This window comes from Citrus sinensis, chromosome 1, assembly GCF_022201045.2.
Source record: "Citrus sinensis cultivar Valencia sweet orange chromosome 1, DVS_A1.0, whole genome shotgun sequence".
NCBI classification, from domain to species: Eukaryota; Viridiplantae; Streptophyta; class Magnoliopsida; order Sapindales; family Rutaceae; genus Citrus; species Citrus sinensis.
In genome coordinates, this window is record NC_068556.1 from 23,465,564 (window position 1) to 23,488,408 (window position 22,845).

The 22,845-nt window shown below is 38.7% G+C and overlaps 4 protein-coding genes across 5 annotated transcripts; all 4 read left to right on the forward strand.

Annotated features, from left to right (window-relative positions):
* Positions 1–5,156: 5,156 nt before the first annotated feature.
* Positions 5,157–6,807, forward strand: LOC107178385 (exopolygalacturonase-like). Its single transcript, XM_025102810.1, has 5 exons — positions 5,157–5,408; positions 5,483–5,806; positions 5,905–6,194; positions 6,242–6,476; positions 6,574–6,807. Exons 1-5 carry the CDS (start codon positions 5,157–5,159, stop codon positions 6,805–6,807), a joined length of 1,335 nt encoding a protein of 444 aa, XP_024958578.1.
* A 737-nt stretch (positions 6,808–7,544) lies between these two features.
* LOC102614588 (exopolygalacturonase-like) lies at positions 7,545–9,190 on the forward strand. The gene is made up of 5 exons (XM_006489190.1): positions 7,545–7,805; positions 7,887–8,216; positions 8,290–8,579; positions 8,658–8,889; positions 8,969–9,190. Exons 1-5 carry the CDS (start codon positions 7,545–7,547, stop codon positions 9,188–9,190), a joined length of 1,335 nt encoding a protein of 444 aa, XP_006489253.1.
* An 898-nt stretch (positions 9,191–10,088) lies between these two features.
* LOC102628288 (multiple organellar RNA editing factor 3, mitochondrial) lies at positions 10,089–11,990 on the forward strand. Its single transcript, XM_006488969.4, has 4 exons — positions 10,089–10,527; positions 10,645–10,742; positions 11,309–11,374; positions 11,485–11,990. The coding sequence occupies exons 1-4, from the start codon at positions 10,184–10,186 to the stop codon at positions 11,721–11,723; spliced, it is 747 nt and encodes a 248-aa protein (XP_006489032.1). The 5' UTR covers positions 10,089–10,183; the 3' UTR covers positions 11,724–11,990.
* Positions 11,991–12,949: 959 nt separating this feature from the next.
* Positions 12,950–15,210, forward strand: LOC102627993 (uncharacterized). Of its 2 annotated transcripts, none has more exons than XM_025102783.2 (3): positions 12,950–13,107; positions 13,239–14,589; positions 14,747–15,210. In XM_025102783.2, exons 2-3 carry the CDS (start codon positions 13,252–13,254, stop codon positions 14,918–14,920), a joined length of 1,512 nt encoding a protein of 503 aa, XP_024958551.1. In that variant the 5' UTR covers positions 12,950–13,107; positions 13,239–13,251; the 3' UTR covers positions 14,921–15,210. The 2 variants fall into 2 exon arrangements, with proteins under 2 accessions (XP_024958551.1, XP_052293902.1); XM_052437942.1 differs by having other exon boundaries at positions 12,989–13,107; positions 13,209–14,589.
* The last annotated feature ends 7,635 nt before the right edge of the window (positions 15,211–22,845 follow it).

The following is a 22,845-nucleotide window of genomic DNA, read 5'->3' on the forward strand; positions in this document are numbered from 1 at the left end:
TCGTACCTCATCAAAGGGAACAAAACAGAATAATTTGAATCGAATCACAAAAAGTTGAGATTTGGAGAGAGGCCATTTTGTCCTTTCTTTTTAATATTAATGAAGTGAAATGAAATGATGATATTTTCAATAATACCACAAAGCGTGAAGCTATAGAGGGCTTTATTTTTGGTTTCTGTATAGGGAGTTCAGCCTCAAACATTAGTAGAAAGACAAACAAGAAACAAAAGCTTCTCTTGTTTCACTTATAATAAAAGTAACTTTCTTGTGCTCTTATTGTTAATGACACCTCAAAAACATCAGAAAGACAAGCTTGTTGATGTTGACCTGGAGGGCTTTGCTCTCTTAGACGAGTTCTACGGCCGCCCTAAGAAGTCTGGGGGAAGGCTTCCAACTAATCAAGGATATGATCATCATCAAATTCATCATCAATTTAACTACAATCAATAACGTGACCCCCAAGTCATCACCATCAGGGAGCCAGTAATCAACAGCAACCAAGCAGCTCAATTCTATGGCGGCATGAGAATTGCGGATTACAGTATCAAAAATCCAGTTCGCAAGGCTTATTAGGCTTTCTTGCTTTCCTTTTAGAGTGTGTAAATGTATCTAAATCAGCAAACATATACGTACCCCACTTTGTAGAGTAGTAGCAACTTGAAGCTTGCAGACATATGTTATGCTTGCTGCTGCTGAAAGTATGCCCTCCTAGAATTTTAAAAGTACTTAATAATATAAAATATATATCCTACATCTACTTCGGATTTATCTCTTCTTTATCACCTTTAATTAAATCTATAAATGTGTGTTTTCTTTTAATTTTGTACATTTCTTTTACGTTTAACAGGGTTCTACCAGTGCTCCTTGTAATCAATTAGCACACCTCTAGTCGGTACCAATTGGTTCAATTTAGTAAAATCTCCTGAGATGCGTCGTATGAGAGGTCTGAGATATGAGCATGACCTGCTTACATTACCGTTATGTAGGCCTGCTTACAATACCGTTATGCATACATCAACTTAGCGCTCCATATATATCTCTTTTGCTTCTTTAGATATCTCACCACCTATATATATATATATATATATTTCAAACTAGAATTTTAAAGTACAGGAAAGTTCGGGAAAACACTTAAATCGTGCGGTTTAAGTGATTTAAGTTTTAAGTCTCTTAAACCTTACGATTTTAAAGGTTTTCCAGATTTTTCCTATACTTTAAGATTTCGGACCAGAAAATTAACTGCACACCCAGAGGATTCTAGCTGAAGCTCTTTCTTGCAAAAAGAATCTAACAGATCCAAACGCAACATAACAACCCAGATGAATAAAGCTACTACTATTTTGGTTTTGGGGCAGGTACTATATTTCTCATTAATTAATACTAGGGCTGCCGCCCTTCATAATTTAGGAGACTTTGTTTTGTTATTTATATGGGGCAAGTGCTAGTGAAATGACACTATGTTCCTCTATTGTTATATGTTTTTATTTAACCTTATCAAATGGAACATCATATCAGTATACATTTGAATGGAATCATAAAAGTTGAGATTTGGAGAGGCGCCGATTGCCCCTTCTTTTTTTTCTTTTTTTTTTTTACTATTTTTAAGGTCAAAAAGTGAAATTATAGACGGCTTAATGGTTTCTTATATAAGGGGCAAGGCCTCGGAGCTAACAAGACAAACAAGACAACAAAATTTACTTCTGCTTCTTAAAGCTTTACTGTGCTGTTGTTGGCAATGGCTCCTCAACAACGTCAGAAAGACAAGCTTGTTGAAGTTGGCTTGGAGGGCTTTGCTCTCTTGGACGAGTTCTACGGCTGCCCCAAGAAGTCTGGAGGAAGGCTTCCTACTACTCATCAAGGATATGATCAACAATGTCAAATTCATCGTCAATATCATCAGTATAACTACTACAATCAATACCAAGTCATCAATATCAGGGACAGGGAGCCGGTCATCAATAGCGACCAGGCAGCTCAATTCTATGGAGGCAAGGGAATTGTGGATTACAGTATCAGGACACCAATTCGCAGAGCTTATTAGGCTTCTTGCTTTCCTTTTTTGAGTGTGTGAATGCACCTTAAATCACTTTTAACATATATCCACCCGATTTTGTAGTGGTGGTAACTTGAAGCTTGCAGCTGCTGAAAAATATATATGCTCTCCTACTCTAAAAAGTATTATATATAAATAATACGATAATTATATATATGTCTGTTTTGTATATGTGAATATATATCTTCTTCACCATCTTTAACAGACATGTGCACCTAGATGTCGTCGAAGGATTGATCCCAACCTTCAAACAGAAAGCAGCAGAACGTGTAAAAATCTTCTAAGGATAACTTTCAAGCGATCGACTCACACTTTAAAAAAATAACAATAATAACAAAGAAGGCACAAAATTCACCCCACCCTGAATCCATCATACACTTTCTTTTCATCTTAAAATGGATAAGAACTAGAAGAAATATAATGCTATTTGATTCTTCTACTATTCCCCGTAATATTACCAATCTCAAAATTTTCACCCTTTTCAATAAATAAGTTCATAATAGTTCAGCGTTTCGAGTGCTTTATAATAATTGTTGCAATTGTTTTCCAATTTTTCGTGACACATCTAAATTAAGGCAGTAGTTTATATATATAAAAAAAAAGGCCGGAGTTCATTATTTTAATGAGAGATTTTTTAAAATTGAAACAAACAACTGTTTTAAATTACTCCTTTTTTTTCACGACTATCAAAATAATTCGTTACTACACCATCTCACTTACTGATTCTTCGGTGATGGAAAATTTGGGACAATCAATCACACAGTAAGTAGTGAATATGCTAAAGATTTGAACTCGTGAGGCTTCTTGGACCACGTCAACGAAAAATTATATCCTCATGGTCTCGGAATGCAACGCACCGACCGCGACGGATGCTTTACCCACCTAAAGTGTAAGATGCAAATCAAGAAACGTTCTTCACGCAATAAAGATAGCTTCAAATATAATTTTTATTATTTAGTATCTAAAGAAAAAAAAGAGAAAATAAATCTTTAGTCTATAATGTATGCATACTTGTGGTTTACAAATTCAACGAATGTAGATAGCATGTCGTTTACATGTTCAAAAGATAGATGCAATACCATATGATTTTCACTCCAAAGTAAAAATTTTATGTCCTGTTGTTTTGTTTATATCGAGGAATGTGTATGATAGCATAGACGACATTTTGCATTATTAACCTATTGAGTTATTTAAATAAAATTAACTCAGGTTTACTTATTTTACATTATTAAGTGTAAATAAATAAACATACGTAATACTCTGGGACATCTCAATCTTGATTAATGTATAGTCCCTGATCACTTTCCTTACAAAATAATGTGGCAAATGCAAGCGAAGATCATAATCATGCAAAAAAGTGAGGCGTCCCAAAGGGCTGTTCTTTTTCTGATGTATATATAATCTTACAAATTAAATCAATGGTGGGATTGTAGCTGAGGTTCTTTTCGCTTTTCTGCGCTTTTCGGCAGATACCATATATGCTTCCACATTAATTTATACTAGTACCGCCGGCCCAGTGTAATCTGCTAGGACACTTTGTTCTTGATACTTGATATGGACGGGCAACACTGCTAGCTAGTGAAACGATGCCATTAATTTTCCCTAAGAAAACCACTATGTTCCTCAGCACATATCAGAATGGAATCGTAAAAAGTTAAGTTTTGGAGAGAGGCTAGTTGCCTCTATCCCTTTTTCTATTTTTATTGTCATAAAGTGAAGCTATACATAGAAGGCTCTACGGTCAATTTCCTATATAAGGAGGAGCTAAGTCTCAAATTTTACTTGCAAGACAAACAAGAAACAAAAGCTTCTCTTGCTTAGTTTCAAATTAAAGTAAGTTTCTTGTGCTCTTACTGGTAATGGCACCTCAAAAACATCAGAAAGACAAGCTGATTGATGTTGGCTTGGAGGGCTTTGCTCTCTTAGACGAATTCTACGAGCGGCCCAAGAAGTCTGGAGCAAGGCTTCCTACTGCTCATCAAGGATATGATCATCAATATCAACTCCATCGTCAGTATCGTCAGTATGACTACTACAATCAATACCGTGGCCCCCAAGTCGTCAATATCAGGGAGCCAGTCATCGATAGCAACCAAGCCGCTCTAATTTATGGTGGCAAGGGAATTGTGGATTACAGTATCAGAAAACCAATTCGCAGAGCTTAATAGGCTTTCTTGGCCTTCTTTTTCTCTTCGTCAATTACACTCCAGTCTGTAATATAATAATAGTAGTGACTTGAAGCCTTGTTTCTTCTGAATGTATGTTTCCCTTGTACTTTAAAGAGTACTTTATATAAATTATGTGAAATATATATTCTATGTCGGCTTTGTATGTAGTATATGCCTTCTTCATCATCGTCAGTTCCGTAAATGTCTGTTGTCTTATATAAAAAACAGAGTTGTATGGCTTATTAATCCTTAATTATCATGATCAATTAACAGGCCCCATATTTGCAAGATTGTGAGGTGGGGAAGCATTCACTCATTGAATTTACCGATTTGCCCTTTCTTTTCCTCTTCGATTGGCACTTCTTCCGCAGAGACCGGGGTCTCTAGGTGTGAATGGGTGTCGTGATCATTCTTGGTCACTTGGCAAGGAGGGATTGGCTGGGGGAAATCCAGTCACCTACGCATATGAACCGAAACAGTTGTCATAATCTTTGTCGTGTGGTTGCTTGGTGACTTCGGGTCGCGAAAGTGTCACAGTTCCTGGTTCTTAGGCAGATAAAGCAGCAAGTACATGCGCAACAGTCCAAGCTAGTTCGCTGCCTTGTAACAAAACCTTGTTGAATTATTTAGTTGAATGTTTGGTACAATACTGGTGCTTAATTTGGTGGAGAAGATTTAGCCCCTCTTCAAAGAGGAACGGCACCGCTCCTATAGTTCCGAAGCCAATGCACACAAAGCAGCACTTTATTTAGGACTAAACATATTAACAACATGCCCGACATAACATTCTATCGATATAAAGCACTAGTGGATCAAACTTGTTTTTGCCATAAATAAAATATAAAATGAAAGGCACAAGAAAAGAAAAGAGCTTTATCATCCCCAATTTACTTCAATTTTTTTTTTTTTGATGAAATAAAATTTCATTTGCTACAATGGCCATCGCAAAAAGAGCTTGCACCAGTATTGCTGCCATATCTCTTCTCTTGTGCTACTCAGCTGTGGTCTCTTGTGAGGTCACCACGGGTGAGGCCACTGGAGAATTCAATGTCTCCGCAGCTAATGCTCGCGCGAATGCTATAAATCGAGGCATTTTAGACCCTACCGCGAAAGTTTTTAACGTGTTACAATTTGGTGCAAAGCCTGGCGACAAGGAAGATCGTCATAACATTGACAGTAACCACATGGTAAGGCTTCAAATGTCACATGTCGAACAAGATAATACTTGATAATATTTGAATTTTTGGTTGGACACTTGTAGGCATTTGTTAAGGCATTTGAAGCTGCATGTCATCACGAGGGGAAAGCAAGGCTTGTTATACCAAGAGGTACTTTCGTGCTTGGCCCTGTCACGTTTATGGGGCCATGCAACAACACTCCTCTGATTGTTCAAATCCAAGGAACAATCAAAGCCATTACTGATATTTCCGAATTTCCTGGACAAGGAGAAGAATGGGTCAATTTCCAAAACATTAATGGATTAGTAGTTACTGGTAGTGGCACATTTGATGGCCAAGGTGCTTCTTGCTGGAAATACCGTGACACAAAGAATGACAACAACGTCCCCGGCCAACGCCTCCCAGCAGTAAGCTAGCTAGCTCAATCTGAAAACAAAACTTCATCAAACATTTATTACAATCATTCGTGGTTTCAATTTCTTCTTTTTCCCCCTCTTTGTTGCAGAATATACAATTTGTTGAGGTGTCAAATGCAATTGTTAGAGGAATCACTTCAGTTAATAGCAAAGGGTTCCATTATTTCATCACTGGATGCAAAAACATTAGATTGTACCACCTCAATATCATTGCCCCGGATGAAAGCCCCAACACTGATGGCATTCATATCAGTCAATCTGACGTAGTGAAGATAGCCAAAAGTTATATTGGCACAGGTGATGATTGCGTTGGTATGATCCGAGGATCCAGCAACGTTAGTGTCAAGAAAGTCACTTGTGGCCCTGGACATGGCATAAGGTAATTGTACTCTTTCTCGAAATGCTTTACGACCATCAAAAATTCAGAGAGATAATGTTCCTTTACAGTGTTGGTAGCCTTGGCAAGTATGATAATGAGGCTGATGTGAAAGGGATCATTGTGAAAGATTGCACACTTGTGGGCACTCAGAATGGACTGAGAATCAAAACATATGAAGGCAAAAGTGAAAGTCGAGCCTCAAGCATGATTTTTCAGGACATTGTTATGAAAGATGTTAAGCACCCCATCATTATAGATCAATTTTACGGAGGGAAAGATAAGGTTCATTTTCCTCAACATATTTTGCTTTAGTAAAATTTCCTTTCTGGGTTCCCATCAACTAATTATATTCACTAATTTGGTTGTCAACGAAATGCAGGATTCAATAGTAAAGATCAACGACATTCAATTCATAAACATAACAGGAACCTCGGTATCAAAAGTAGCTGTGGATATTGCATGCAGCAAGCATTATCCTTGCCAAAATGTTCACCTCCGCAACATTAATCTCAAGTACAGTGGAAATGACAATGATCAAGCGCCGTTCTCCTCCTCATGCGTTAATGCTCACGTGGGCTATCATGGATTGCAACTCCCACCACCTTGCCGATAGTTGTGTATATATATATGGTCGAAATATGCAATAGGAGAATAGAAGAAGATTTTAGTAGTGCTGCAATTAATTAGGAGACAAAAAGCTTAGTGCGTCAACCATATTATTATTATCATTGTTTACTGTTGATCGTGGTATTTTTTTACCGGTGATATTTTTGTGAACAAACTTTAGACTACGTGAGAAATTTATTAATTTTATTTTAATTCTTTAGAAGATTTTTTGCAAATGGCAATTCTGAGAGGCACAATCTTGAAAATGCCCAAGATTAACCGTTAGTTCACATGCCAAGAGCCTTATAAATTCTTTCTTAATAAGCCTAATTAGAATATATACACATGTGCATTCAATTCTCCGCAATCAGCCTTAACAGCGGTCCATTGTTCCTAAATGAAACTGCTCTTCACAGAATTTTTTCAAGAACTATAGCTTAAAATTTGATCAGCAGTCACCCTTATGAACAGAATGGTATTGAATTAAAAGACTTGAAGTAATGGAAGAATTTAACACAAGAAAATTAGTAAATGACCTGTAGTTTAGCTTATAGCAAGCATTTATTCATTCACTTGAATGCAAAGAAAAAGATGTTACTTCTTGAAAGAAACTCCTCCCAAAATATAGCTAAACATTCAGCAAGAGAGTTTAATGCAATTAAATACTTCGGTTCAGTCTATAAAATGCCAAAGATATATAAAAAGGCTTCGAAATTGCCATACAGCCCTGTTTGATTAAAGAAAATGGTGGCACTCGGCATGAGCAGCAGTGTTGCTTGTTTGTCCTTTCTTTATATAACGTCCGTCCTGTCTGCTTCGTGGCAACCAACTCCAGCTCCCAAACCCAATTCACCTGTTTCATCTCCAAATCCAGAAGCCAATTCCCCAGACCCATCTCCTGCTACAGCTGATTCTCCTGAAACACAGTTACCGCCTACCGCAGAAGGCCTTTTTGATGTCACCGACTATGGAGCAGAACCTGACGGGGAAACCGAGACTAGCTCCGTATGTTTCTTCATTGTTACATTAATCTTGTGATATAACAATATTCATTCATAAATCATTGAATCTTTTGTTTTTCGGCAGCCATTCTTAGAAGCATGGAATGCTGCATGTTCACACAATGGAGACTCAACTTTTTACATACCAGAGGGAACATTCTTGCTCGGTCCAGTATCAATTACCGGCCCTTGTCATAACAACCAGCCCCCAAAAATAGTGATCAAAGGAACTCTAATGGCTCCACCAAATCTCAGTGCTTTCCCTGATACCAATTGGATTGTCTTTCAAGATTTGCACGGCATCAATATCAGTGGAGGAAATGGTGAAGTGCCAAACATAGATGCCCAGGGTGAAGTAGAAGCCTGGAAACGGAATAGCTGCAGCAAGTCAGAGAAATGCAACAAATTAATCACAGTAAGCTCCACTTTCTTGCATTACATCACTGAATTTAGAAATTTTAATCTGCATTGTTAATTCATTGATGCAGTCACTGAGATTCAACAATGTTTCCCATGGGACTATCAGCAACATTGCTGTATCAAATAGCAAGGGCTTCCATGTTGCTTTCCTTGACTGCGACAACATTAATGTCTACAATGTTAGTATTAGTTCTCCTGGTGACAGTCCAAACACTGATGGAATCCACGTCGGTATGTCAACGAATATCAACATTACATCATCCAATATTGGAGCCGGTGATGATTGCATCTCCATCGGACCGGGCAGCAGCAACATTTCTGTTGCTGATGTTAAATGTGGTCCAGGCCATGGAATCAGGTAACAATTCTGCTCCTTATACCATAATTTGTCTACTACTCTTCGTTTGAATCACTGAGATACTTTGCCATGTGACAGCATTGGGAGCCTTGGCAAGTACACGGATGAGGAAGATGTGGTAGGCATCAATGTAAGAAACTGCACAATCACCGGCACACAGAACGGCGTTAGAGTAAAGACGTGGCCTGGAGCTCCAGCTAGCCGTGCTTCTAACCTCATGTTCACAGACATTGTCATGATCAATGTCTCAAACCCCATAATCATAGATCAGGAATACTGTCCATCAAATAGCTGCAAGAGTACTTCTGAGGTAACTATGATTATTAAACAAAGTTACATTAAGAACACTGATGGATTTTTCTTTTTCTTTTTTTTCAAATTTTACGCAGCCCTCATTGGTGAAGCTCAGTAACATTCACTTCAAGAACATCAGTGGCACTTACAACACCGAATCTGGAGTCACTTTGATATGCAGTTCTGGTGTCCCTTGCGAGAACATACACCTTATTGACATTAATCTCAACCCCACAGAACCAGAAACGCCGCGGGAAGGCAGATTCAATGTGAAGGGTGTTGTTAATGGATTAGAAATTCTTAATTCTAGCTTTTGATTGAAACAATATCTTTTAAAAAGAATATATATAAAAATTATAGGAGATTGGCCATTAACTGGCTGATCGGATTCTTGGGCAAAAGAGCCGCTTTGGTTACATTTTTAGTTGTTTCTTCTTGTCACAGCAGTTGCCTTAGAAGTATTAGGATACATTTCGGATTGAGATGCTGTAACTACAGTTGCTGTGAAAAAAAAAAAGAAAAAGTGTAATTATAAAATAAAAATTAGTAATATATAGTAAATATAAATTTTAAATAATAATTTTAATAAAATTATTAAAGATATAATAGATTTTCTATTATACAGTTGAAAAATAATATCTACATAACTTTTAAGTTACAGCAGTTAGTGTTTACTAAACACTTTAATATTATAACTTTTAAACTACAGTTGTCCAACTTCAATACCAAACACACTTTAGCCTCGTGATTTTTCATTTCTTCCGGGTAGTTTGCAGACTTTTGCCATGTAATTGTTTGCAAATTACAATCATATAAAGCATAAACCGTCTATGATATTGATATAAATTTTAATCGAAGTTTGTGCGGTTAACTTAAAACGGACTTTCCAATTTTGGGGGAAAAAAAATTAAACAGATTTATTAAAAATAGAAAAAATGACTTCTAACATTTGGACAAATTTCAATGAACATCACAGCGTGACATTAGCAGTGTTATTTGTTATATGAGTGTAATCCTCAATTTCGCCTATTGTTTATGTTTTTATCGGCGTCAGCTCTGTATAAATTAATTTGTAACATTGGACACTATTGTGCCATCAAAAAAACATTGGACATTATTGTTATTTAATTAAAAATAATAATTATAATTATAAAAACATGTTTGGTTAGAACGGTGTCGTTCCAAGGGGCAAAATTTAACTCTGATTTTACAGCTCAAATAACCACCACCACGTCCAATACCTAATTAGTCGAAAGCCGCGACCGACGGAGTCACACACTCTCGAGTCTCAGACCAAACTCAGCAAAAACATGGCGCACCTTGCCGCGCGGCGCACAGTAGCATCAATCATAACCCGCACCCTCACTTCTCCTCGCTCCCGCCTCGCTATACCTATTCTCAACAAACAACAACCGCAAATCGGCCCGGACCCAATTTGCAACCCGGCCCGTTTCAAAACATCCGGTTCGAGCTACTCGCCCCTCAACGACCCGTCTCCGAATTGGAGCAACCGGCCGCCGAAAGAGACAATAATGCTCGACGGGTGCGATTACCAGCATTGGCTGATTGTTATGGAGTTTCCTAATCCCTCAGGGCTCAGTGAGGAGGAAATGATCAACGCTTATGTCAAAACACTCGCTGCTGTTGTTGGCAGGCACTGAGTTAACTTGCATCTTTTCTTGTCTGTATAAATTTTACAAAAAAATCTTTTTCTCACTTTTTAATGAAGAGTTTTATTTATTTATTTATTTATTTTTGGGGTTGGTTGTAGTGAGGAGGAAGCGAAGAAGAAGATATACTCAGTCTGTACGACGACATATACTGGGTTTGGTGCACTTATTGATGAGGAGCTTTCTTACAAAGTTAAAGGTATTTAATTTATTTGTATTGGTGATGCTTATGGGTTTTCCAGGGTTTAAGGGATAAATGTTAATCTTTTGTTTCATCGGAATTGTGGGTGCTTGATAGAATGGGATTGACATTTACATTTTATCCAAAAAAATCGAAGGTATTCATTTACTTCACTTGGGGTTTAGGGTTTTAGAGGTCAGGTGTCCTTTGTTTGATTGATTTAACCGTATTTTTTATAGATCTTTGGGTGCTGAAAGGTTTAAGGTATTGGGATGTTTTCAAGTCTTTTGCTATAATTTAATCATTTGTGGTTGATACTGGGATTTGCTTTGCTCTGTTATTTCTTTGAAGTACACAAACACTCTCTTGGGGTGTTTGATGGTACCATGGAATTTAGGGATTTAGGGGTTACTTTGTCATCTTTCTCAGATTTTAAATAAAGTAATTGGCTTGATTATTTGTCACTGGGGATTCTACGTCAGGGATTAGAAGTCTAATTCATGTTCAGTCTTGAAATTCAAGTTATGGTATTAAGTACATTTAGCTTTGAATTTATATTGGAATTTTTTTTTTAAAAATAATAGGTCAGCCTGGAGTTCTTTGGGTTTTGCCGGATTCATATATTGATGTTCCCAACAAAGATTATGGAGGTAGGTATTTTCTGAAATTAAATTGATGAAAACAAGCAATTTTGTTGATTTGTGTTACCTATAAATTGTGACTTTTATTTTATGTTCATCTCTTCTAAATTGATGGCTAGGGGATTTGTTTGTTGATGGCAAAGTTATCCATAGACCACAATATAGATTCACTGAGAGGCAGCAAAGGCCACGCACACGGCGTCGAGAAACAACACAGGCCGACAGGAGAAGGCTCTGGGCTCAGAACCAGAGTGCTCCATCGCAGCAACCAACCTCAATGAGTAACCAGAATCCTGCTCAAGCTGGTGGGACAAATTTCTCTATAAACCAAGGACAAAATAACCAGAAGAGTGCTTGAGAATTCACAGTATAGTTATGGGGCTATTGGGTTTGTGTTGTCAGTGGCATTTCTTATTCGGTGGATAATTACTGAGTTCCCTTGCTTTTTATGTTCCATGGCAATTATATGCATATTTCAAGTCATGAACATATGTGAATATAGTTATTGAGGAATTATTGAAAAATCAAATAGGAGATGATGTTGTGGGAGACTTGAAATGTTATTTGTTATGTTTTAATGAAGAAGAACAGCTCTTGCAACTAAAATGCATTATATTTCTTTATATATGGTTGTTTCATTCTCAAATTGTTAAGTTATGCTATGAGACTGAACATTTCTTTTACAATTTCTTTTTTGCTCTCCCTTACCATCATTTACATATGTGATTACTTTGTTCTTGCTTTCTTAGAAGATAAGGCACTCAATGGTGTACTAATAGCTGCTGCTTCTAACTCTTTAGACCTCGTTTCAGTGAATTTTATAGTCATTCATTTCTTGGAACTGCCTTCCTTATTCCTCTGTTTTGATTCTTGTCATGACTTGAGTGCATATTCCTGTTCTGTAAAAAAGGGACTGGTTCCATATTTCTACCAGAAGAAAAACGACCAAAGAAACAGTGTGGTTTGATCATAAATTTAGTTTTTTCTTTTTCTTTTTCTAATACCAGATCAAAACTTTATTCAATCAAACATAAAAGTATATTAAGATCGATTTCCAGATGATCTATTATTATAGGAAATTGGTGTAACCATGATCCTCTCACCGATAATTAAGAAGGGAAATTTCACACGTGATCTATTACGAGTAAGTAATAATATGCTTGTAAATATGTAATTTATATTTATTACATATTATTAAATTTTATTTTATAGTTACAGTTTTTTTTTTCTAAAACAAATAGAGTTTAAAAATTACAGTTCATCAATCCCAAAGTGAACCTTAATCAGTGAAAGATAATTTTTATACACGCATGACAAGCAGTAAATGAATAATAACAATGACAAAAGTGATCTGAGGCAGTGTAAGACATTCCAAATCTTAACTTTTGATTTAAGTCTTAGACCGAAACCACAACAGAGTCATAGCACCAGAGAAACAACAAATACAACCATGGTTGTTCACTTTTGAAACGGGTCGATCCATAATAATCAGCTAATGCTGGAATTTGGAGCGCGTAGACTAAAACGGGCCCTAAAAAAATATAGATTGGCAAAAATACCCCTATCAAACGAGCAAAATCACCGCCAAGTCTCTTGAAAAATATAAAGAGCCCTTGGATTCTAAATCACATCACAAGCTGTCCAAATTCCAGAATCACCACTTCCCCTCTCTCCCTCTTAATCCGCGAGATCGCTGAGCTCCTCCTCCGATCTCGAGAATTCACTAGATCCCATTTCACCAGGTACGGTTTCAAATCAACTCAGTTTCTCAAATTCATCTTTGTAGATCTAATTAATTTTTACTTCGCACATATTTCATTTCTCGTTTTATTTTTGTAAAAAGCTTTTCTTTTTAAATATAAAAAAAAAAAAGTCATAGAACAACAATGAACTCGAATTACAACAACAAATCGAAAGTGTCCACACCCGGCATGCTGAACAATTTCAATTTCGATCTTGGGGTCGGATCGAACAAACCCGCTTCACTAATTGATCAAAGGAACCGAACGACGCCGTCGTTTACATCTTCATTTACGTCGTCAACGACAGCAACTCAGCCAAAGCCCGCCTGGCAACCCAGCAAGCCGTCATGGACTCACCAACCAGCGCAGACCGGGATAGAAAGCGCTCCCGTTTCTATGGTGGGTGATATTCATGGCAAGAGTTGGGCGACTACGGCCCCGTCCAAGTCCAGTTCTGGGATTGGGATTGTCGATAAGAATCCGAATTTGTTTGGCGATCTTGTGAGCTCTGCTTTAGGCCAGGGTAATGATAAGAGTAATAGTAATGTTCCTTTGAAAAATGCAACACCCACTTCGAACAAGAGCTCGTATTCCATGGGAAATTTGGCTGATTCATTGCCAAAAACGAGTAATCCGGTGAAAATTAGTGGGAATTCGGGGACTGGACAAAGTTTTGGGAGTTATTCCAGTGGATATAGTGGTAGTAATAATAGTAGTTATGTGAAAACAAATGCGAACGTCAATGTGAACGTGAATGTTAATAAGAGTTCAAATCTTGGGGCTCCTCCAATGAAAAATATGAGTGGAAATGGAATTCGTCCAAATAATGATCCATTTGGTTCCTTGTTTGATATGGGGTCGAAGCAATCAGGTGGTAGTCTTAATTCAGCGAGTAAAGGGGGTAAGGCTGGTAGCGGGGATGATGGTTTTGGGGATTTTCAGAATGCTTCGAAACCTAGTACCACAGCATTCCCTTCAAGTAGTTTTTCTTCAAGTGATAATGATTTTATGGGATCGAATATGGGTGATTTTGGTATGCCTGCTATGGACCACAGCACTCAGAATAAGCCCTCAAGTCAAAGTCAAAGTACTGGTGGTGATCCACTTGGCATGTTCTTTTCATCGTCTTCAGCCTCAGCCGGAGTTGGTGCTACTGCTTCTGGTGGAGGGCAGCCGTTTTCAGAAGTGGATGATTGGGGTTATTCTGATTTTGGTGGAGCAACCAATGATGGGGGTACTACCACTGAGCTTGAAGGGCTGCCTCCTCCTCCTGCTGGGGTTACTGGTGCTGCTGCTAAGAACAAGGGTGTAGATAATCAAAAGGCGGGCCAATATGCTGATGCTATTAAGTGGCTGTCTTGGGCTGTGATTCTTCTGGAGAAATCAGGTGATATGGCTACCATGATGGAGGTTTTATCAACCAGAGCTTCATGTTATAAAGAAGTTGGGGAGTATAAGAAAGCTGTGGCTGACTGTTCAAAGGTATCAACAATCACGTCATTCTTAATAATTTGTTATGCATTTTAGTCGCTGCCTTTAGTCTGATTACTTAGTTTACAAATAAAAATTGGTGAATTTATTATGTTGGTTTCGGTGTGTAATGATGACTTGTTTTGTATTTCCGAATGATGCTGTGCAGGTGTTGGAACAAGATGATGCAAATGTATCTGTCCTTGTACAGCGTGCACTCCTGTATGAAAGCATGGAAAAGTATAAACTTGGAGCTGAGGACCTGAGGACTGTTCTGAAGATTGATCCCAGTAACAGGATTGCAAGAAGTACCATCCACCGGCTGACTAAAATGGTTGACTAGAGAGGTTATCGGGATCGTTTTCTATTTATATTAGCATCATTTTAGCTTTATACATTTTTCCCACTGTACTCTTAAGAAATCATGGGGAATTATAGCACTTTTCCTGGAAACATGGAATTCGTTTGATATTGTTGCCTGTTGAAAAATTTTACTGGTACAATGTGTTTGAGATCTTCTTTTGTTTGCCGATTGGAAATTATTTTTCCTTTTTACCAATTATTCAGCTGATTGCTGTCTTCTGTTTCTGTATTTTTACAATATAATTAATAGTATTCTTGTATTTGCAGACAGATTTCTTTAATATTATGAACAGTATATATTCTTGTGACAACATAGGTGTTACATAGGGAGGTGAATTGATAGGAAAATGATAATTTTCATGGGCCTGATGTCTCTTGAACTTGAGATTTCTTATTTGTTGGTTTGGGTGGACGGCCCAAGCCCAAAGTCCAAAATCATGACTAAGGAAAGCAGTATGGCGGGCTTGAACGAAAAGTAGCATGTCTCTTACTTTGTCGAAACAGCACGTGCAGAAAATGGGTGTGAGGAGGCGGCAGAATCGGAAGGGAAAAATGGGACTATGGACGGGGGAAAGACCCGACCAACAAATGATAAGCGTCGATGCTTCCTGTGTCAAAGTACTTGTCTCATGCGTAGACGGTACAAATATCTCTTGCTCGTTACCTGTGTGCTGTTTCTAGTCTGCGTTCTGACCACTTTATACCAAAAAGATCCACAGTCAAAGATGAAAGAAGTCAATTTTTTTGCGGCATATATTTTTACAACTTGTTTGTTGTGTGCTACTTTAGCAATACTTGAAGATAGGGGAGGTGATGATACAACCAACAATGCGGCTCATATGATAAACATTGAAGCTGTTGTGGTACTTATCTTATGTGTAGAAGAAGGTACAAAGTTCCATGGCTTGGGTACTTTTGTTCTGTTCGAGTCTTCATTTTTTACCACATTGGGATTAGATAGTTTGAACTTTCAAAGTCAGAGATGAAAGAAGTCTATTTTTGGCAATGATCTCTGTTTATACCATAAATGCCAAAACTCACTCTCTTTTTTTTATTTTATTCTATTTCCTTTTCTACCAAGCAATGTGGGTTAATTAACAAAAATGGATGACATCACTGCAGAAGATTTTTTTAGTTTTTAAGCCCAAGGCAGAATTGAAAAGGACAATATGCAGCAGTTATGATTATGATTTCCCAATTCAAAGCCACAACGTTATCAAGAATCGTTATAACCTCTAGATTTTAGAAGGGCAAGGTCAAATGCAAGAAGATATCAGATTTTTATTTTATTTTCTTTTATTTTTTATATATAGCTTTATGGCTCAAAAGGGAAAGTTATTGATACAACTTGGCCAATTGTTGTGAATCAGATCGAGCACAATGAGACAGCAAAGGAAGAGACCCAGCCTGCAGAAATGGAAGAAGTCCAACCCGTGAATGAGACACAAGCTAGAGAGCAGCTCAAGACAGGTCCAGCTCGCGCGAGAAAGAAACCAGGATGGCTCAAAGACTTTGTCATTTGAGGAATGTTCGAGAAGGCTAGAGATATCATAATAACGAATATTGTTCTGTTTTCAATTATTATTTTGTTGTTATCAATTTTATTCTATTTAGTTAGTTAAGGGTGCGTGGCTGTTTTTGGAAGGGAGAATATATTATACTGTCAAGGGACCCGTGAGGCATATGAAAAAGAATATATCATTTTGTCCTCTTTTCAGCTTCGTCTTCTTTCTCTTCTCTGCAACTCCCCTGTCCCCTTTCTCTTTCTTCAAATTCTTTTCCCCACAGATTGGAGCCTGCACTCGCTCAAAGAGTGTCGTATCAACTGGTGCTTTCATTGCATTTCATCTCTTCACAAAAACAACAAACAAAAAAAAAAAAAAAAAAAAAAAAAAAATGACTCTCACAGAACCAACGACTGATTCAGCAGTTCTCTCCACCATGAAGACGCTTATTGAAAATCAAACGCTTGCTGTTCATCAGACCTTACAACAATATATGTCCACGGTGGATTCTCGATTTGAGGAGCTACGTTCCCAAATCAATGGTTCCGTCGGAGCGTCAGTGGGTTCTTCACGACCAATGGCACCGGAACCAGCGTCTTCGACTGTACTGTCAGGTGTTTCTGATATATCTCCTCTGTTGCGTTCTATGAAAATGGATGTCCCAAAATTTGATGGCACTGATCCGAATGGTTGGGATTTTCGAATCAATGAGTTCTTTGATTTTCACGGCACCCCTGACCATTTACGCCTTCGTATTGTATCTTTTCACATGGAGGGAAAAGCAGCAGCATGGTATCAATGGATGAAGGCCAACAACTTGCTGAGCTCTTGGCAGAATTTTTTACTCAATCTTAAGCAAAGATTTGGTACATCCATGTATGAAGATCATCAAGGTAACCTGTCCAAGCTCTCCCAAACGTCGACTGTTGCTGATTTTCAGTCTGCCTTTGAGGATTTGATGAACAAGGTCACGGGCATCTCCGAGCCACTGTTGGTTAGTTTCTTTATCACGGGCTTAAAACCTGATATCAGACGAGAATTATTATTTGCAAGACCCACATCTCTCATGGAGGCTTTTGCTTTAGCCAAAGCTTATGAAGCACGATCGGAAGAAATCAAGACATCTAGCCGTTCTTGGACAAAGTGGACACCCTCATCTACTCACACCCACCAATCCACCATTACTGCCTCCCCACATCCTGCATCATATAAAACCCCAACACCAACTCCTCTTCCTAGTTTGTCAGCCGCTAAACAGCCACCTCAACCCCCATTATTGCCTACTCCCACCTTGCCCATTCGTCGATTAACTCCAGCAGAATTAAGAGAGAAAAGAGAAAAAGGGCTCTGTTACAACTGCGACCAAAAATATAGCGCCACACATCGCTGTCGTAGCAAGTTTTTGTTATTAATGGGTACGGATGATGAAGATGATGAGCCAAGTGAGGACGCTTTTAGTCATGCACAACCAGACGAAGTAGTCACAGCGGACATATCTAGTTTGAATGCCTTGGCTGGGCAAACTAATCCACGGTCTTTAAGGGTGCTGGGCACCGTTGCCAGCTATCAGTTTCAGGTGTTAATTGACAGTGGCAGTACCCACAATTTTCTTAAGCCGCCATTGGCTGAACGCCTTGGCCTTTCCGTTCAAGCTATAACTCCTTTTCGAGTTTACATTGGCAATGGCGATTTTCTTACTTGTCGATTTCTCTGCCCTAAAGTGCCTATCACTATGCAGGGGCATGAATTTCTTTTGGATTTCTTCCTTTTGCCAATCGAAGGCCCTGATGCTGTCCTTGGGATTCAATGGTTACAAAGCTTGGGAAGAATTTCTACGGATTACTCTGAGATGACGATGGAGTTTCAGTGGGAGGGAAAATCAGTCATTCTACGGGGAGACCCAATTCCAAACCCGAATTTAATCTCTTTTAACCAGTTTCATGCCTTGCTATCCAACTCCAAAATCGACAGCTTATTTGAACTTCATTCTTTACCAACTGAGCCATCAGCAACTCACACATCTACCAACACATTGCCAGATAATGCCTTCGAATTTCCAAGGTCGTTGCCTGAACCTATTACTACTCTCCTTCAAAAATTTAAGGCATTATTTGCTCCACCCACTGGTCTTCCCCCTCAACGGCTATTTGATCACAAAATACACCTTATTCCCAATTCTAAACCAGTCAACGTTCGCCCATATCGGTATCCTTATTTTCAGAAAACCGAAATGGAGAAATTGGTGAGAGAAATGTTAAATCAAGGCATCATAAAACCCAGCCAAAGCCCGTTTTCTTCGCCGGTAATGCTAGTAAAAAAAAAGGATGGCTCATACAGATTCTGTGTGGATTACCGCGCTGTGAATGCGATGACGGTGAAGGATAAATTTCCCATCCCCACCATTGATGAACTGTTTGACGAACTTGGCAGTGCTAGGATTTTCAGCAAACTTGATCTAAGAGCCGGTTATCACCAGATAAGAGTTCATAAGAGGGATACTTATAAAACAGCGTTTCGCACGCATGATGGACACTACGAGTTTCTTGTTATGCCGTTCGGTTTGACCAACGCGCCGTCCACTTTTCAAGCAACAATGAACCAACTATTTGCTTCCTTTTTACGTAAATTTGTTATTGTCTTTTTTGATGATATCTTGGTCTATAGTGCATCATTGGCTGATCATGTGTATCATTTGGGGCAGGTCATGAGTTGTTTATACACATCTCAATTTTATGTCAAATTCTCCAAATGTTTATTTTGTCAGGAATCAATTGATTATTTGGGCCATATTGTGTCGGCTCGAGGAGTGCACGCTGATCCGCAAAAGATCACAGCCATGGTAGATTGGCCCTTGCCTAAATCGGTGAAACAACTGAGAGGGTTCTTGGGGTTGACAGGGTACTACCGACGTTTTATTCAAGGCTATGCAACCATCGCAGCTCCTCTCACTGAGTTGCTTTGTAAGGAGGCTTTTCATTGGAATCTGGCAGCTACTCAAGCTTTTCAAGCATTAAAGAAGGCTCTTGTGGAAGCCCCTGTACTTCACTTGCCGAATTTTGCCTTGGAGTTTGTCATTGAGACCGATGCTTCTAATGTCGGGATCGGTGCTGTGCTAATGCAAGCCGGGCATCCTCTATCTTATTTTAGCAAAAAGTTGGGTCCTCGAATGCGTGCATCCTCGACATATTTGAAGGAATTATATGCTATTGTAGCTGCGGTGCAAAAATGGCGTCAATACCTCCTTGGCAGATTTTTCCTTATACGAACTGACCATAAAAGCATAAAGGAACTATTTCAACAAGTTATTCACACCCCAGAGCAGCAATTTTACATTCGCAAGTTGATGGGTTATCAATTCAGAATCGATTATAAAGCTGGTACCTTCAATAAAGCTGCTGATGCTTTATCTCGAATTCATGGGGACAACGTGACTGAAGAATCCAAACCAACAACTCTCTGTTTGTCGTTTGTAAGCCAACTTTCTAGTGAACTATTGACAAATCTGCACAAGGAAAATTGCTCTCTTCCTGATATGAAACAACTCCATCAGAGGTATGAAGCCGGATCACTTTTTTCGGACTTCTCGGTTCAAGAAGGGTTTATGCTATTTCGACATCGATATTACCTCAGCCCCAACTCATCATTAAAAACCGTGTTACTCAAAGAGTTTCACGAGACACCTATGGCAGGACATGCTGGTATTAAAAAGACATTGGTACGTCTTTCATCGACTTTCTTTTGGCCTAAGATGAGGAAAGATGTTGAGCAACATGTAGCTGCTTGCCTTGTTTGCCAGCAAATTAAATACTCAACTCAAGCGCCGGCGGGTCTGTTACAACCCTTACCTGTCCCTTCATTAGTTTGGGATGAGTTAACCATGGATTTCATTACAGGGCTGCCACTTTCGAGAGGATTTGAAGTAATTCTGGTTGTTGTGGATCGTTTATCAAAGTCAGCTCACTTTGGAGCCTTGCCTTCTCAATTTACTGCCATCAAAACAGCAGCTTTATTTGCTGACATGGTTGTAAAATTACATGGATTTCCTAGCTCTATAATTTCAGATCGTGATCCTATATTCATGAGCAACTTTTGGCAGAAATTGTTTGATTTAAGTGGGACACAGTTACGCCATAGCACAGCTTACCACCCTCAAACGGATGGCCAATCCGAAGTAGTTAACCGAGGGCTTGAGCAATATTTACGAGCCTTCACACAAGACAAGCCACAGACATGGTCTTCATTTTTAGGCTGGGCTGAATTTTGCTACAACACCAGTTATCACAGCAGCTTGCGTATGACTCCCTTTCAAGCCCTTTATGGCCGTTTTCCTCCCACAATTCCAAGTTACTCAAGGGGCTCTACTTCAATCCAAGCTTTAGAAGACATGTTAATTGAGAGGGATGCCATGCTTTGCTCATTGAAAGAGAACTTACGACAAGCTCAGCATCGAATGGCTCAAAAGGCTAATTTACATCGCCGAGAAACTCAATTGCAGGTAGGTGATAAAGTGCTGGTGCACCTTCAGCCATATCGCCAGACATCAGTTGCTAAGCGCTCATCTCACAAGCTGGCAAGGCGCTATTATGGACCATTCACAGTGGTAGAGCGTATTGGACCTGTGGCTTACAAGTTAGAGTTACCCACAAATTGTAGAATTCACCCGGTGTTCCATATTTCCTTACTAAAACCTTATGTGGGAAACTCCCCCATTGATGTTTACTCACTGCCTCCAGGAAGTGTGGATAACAAGCCCCTGTCATCGCCAATTGCAGTATGTGCTGAGCGAAAGATACTTCGACAAGGCAAAGAAATTCCACAAATTTTGGTGCAATGGTCTGATAGCTCACCAGAAAATTCGACTTGGGAGGACTTTGAGGAATTTCGTAAACTCTACCCTACACTACACCTTGAGGACAAGGTAAGCTTTCAAGGAATGGGGAATGATACAACTTGGCCAATTGTTGTGAATCAGATCGAGCACAATGAGACAGCAAAGGAAGAGACCCAGCCTGCAGAAATGGAAGAAGTCCAACCCGTGAATGAGACACAAGCTAGAGAGCAGCTCAAGACAGGTCCAGCTCGCGCGAGAAAGAAACCAGGATGGCTCAAAGACTTTGTCATTTGAGGAATGTTCGAGAAGGCTAGAGATATCATAATAACGAATATTGTTCTGTTTTCAATTATTATTTTGTTGTTATCAATTTTATTCTATTTAGTTAGTTAAGGGTGCGTGGCTGTTTTTGGAAGGGAGAATATATTGTACTGTCAAGGGACCCGTGAGGCATATGAAAAAGAATATATCATTTTGTCCTCTTTTCAGCTTCGTCTTCTTTCTCTTCTCTGCAACTCCCCTGTCCCCTTTCTCTTTCTTCAAATTCTTTTCCCCACAGATTGGAGCCTGCACTCGCTCAAAGAGTGTCGTATCAGTTATCCTTTAAATAAATGGATCTTACAGTTCATTAAATCGAGTGACAAAAATGTGGACATGGTGAGCACCCTTTACAGGCCAAGTTGCCAAAGATGAATGATCAGCAGTGGACCACAAGATCAAGAGAGAGACAAATAGATGAATGTGTGTGAGAGGAGGTTCAGTTTGTTTCCCGGGAAAAGGTTGAAATGAAAGCGTTGGGAGGCAGAAACAGAAAGTTTTTTCTTAGCAAACTTCAGCCTTAGCTGTCCCTTAAAAGCCTGCAGCAACATTTTGGTCCCTTTCTTTCGTATGCTTATGACATGTTATCTTCTAAATTCATTAATGCGTAAAAAAGCCCTTAATGCCCATGCCTAAAAATCACAAGAAGTGCTTCCATTACCCTCCATTACTATTAACAACTAACAAGACTTTTGCTGCTCAAGACAACCTGTAAAAATCTTTGCTGCAGATTCTCATTGCGGCGGAGAAGCTGCAGTAAATGCTAGAAATTGCGGAAAATAATAATGAGGTCCCTCAGTGCTTGTATTTTTTTTTTTCAAAATAAGGTTATCTTTTACCTATTTGTATAAAGTAGGTCCCTGACCTCTGTTGAGATGATCACAATACCCTTAGTATTGAACTTTGACCGAACCGTTGGTAATTTAACGACAAGTGGTATTGCAGTCATTGCAGTTAGGGGTGGGCACGGTTCGGTTCGAAATTAAGTAAAATTAATTTAAATCGGTTGTTTTATAAAAAGAACCGAACTCAAACGGTTTTTTTCGGATCGGTTCGGTTCGGTTCGATTTTTTCGGTTCTGGACTTATTTTAAATTTTTAAATTTTTAGCCCATTGGACCTCATGAATGTAATAATTTTTTTCAACAATTAATTTATTCTAATTTTATTACAAATATTAACAATAAATACAAAGTATTCAAAACACATTTTATCACTAATATCTTACTAACTATTAATAAAATATTCCCAA

Bases quoted from the DNA above. Each gene is read 5' to 3' on its own strand.
- LOC107178385 (XM_025102810.1), top strand. From the start codon at position 5,157: ATGGCCATCGCAAAAAGAGCTTGCACCAGTATTGCTGCCATATCTCTT. The intron at 6,195-6,241 runs GTAATTGTACTC...TCAAAAATTCAG, and splicing joins GGCCCTGGACATGGCATAAG to AGAGATAATGTTCCTTTACA. The intron at 6,477-6,573 runs GTTCATTTTCCT...AACGAAATGCAG, and splicing joins TTTACGGAGGGAAAGATAAG to GATTCAATAGTAAAGATCAA.
- LOC102614588 (XM_006489190.1), top strand. From the start codon at position 7,545: ATGGTGGCACTCGGCATGAGCAGCAGTGTTGCTTGTTTGTCCTTTCTT. The intron at 7,806-7,886 runs GTATGTTTCTTC...GTTTTTCGGCAG, and splicing joins GGGAAACCGAGACTAGCTCC to CCATTCTTAGAAGCATGGAA. The intron at 8,890-8,968 runs GTAACTATGATT...AATTTTACGCAG, and splicing joins GCTGCAAGAGTACTTCTGAG to CCCTCATTGGTGAAGCTCAG.
- LOC102628288 (XM_006488969.4), top strand. From the start codon at position 10,184: ATGGCGCACCTTGCCGCGCGGCGCACAGTAGCATCAATCATAACCCGC. The intron at 10,528-10,644 runs GCACTGAGTTAA...GGTTGGTTGTAG, and splicing joins CTCGCTGCTGTTGTTGGCAG to TGAGGAGGAAGCGAAGAAGA. The intron at 10,743-11,308 runs GTATTTAATTTA...TAAAAATAATAG, and splicing joins GCTTTCTTACAAAGTTAAAG to GTCAGCCTGGAGTTCTTTGG.
- LOC102627993 (XM_025102783.2), top strand. From the start codon at position 13,252: ATGAACTCGAATTACAACAACAAATCGAAAGTGTCCACACCCGGCATG. The intron at 14,590-14,746 runs GTATCAACAATC...GATGCTGTGCAG, and splicing joins CTGTGGCTGACTGTTCAAAG to GTGTTGGAACAAGATGATGC.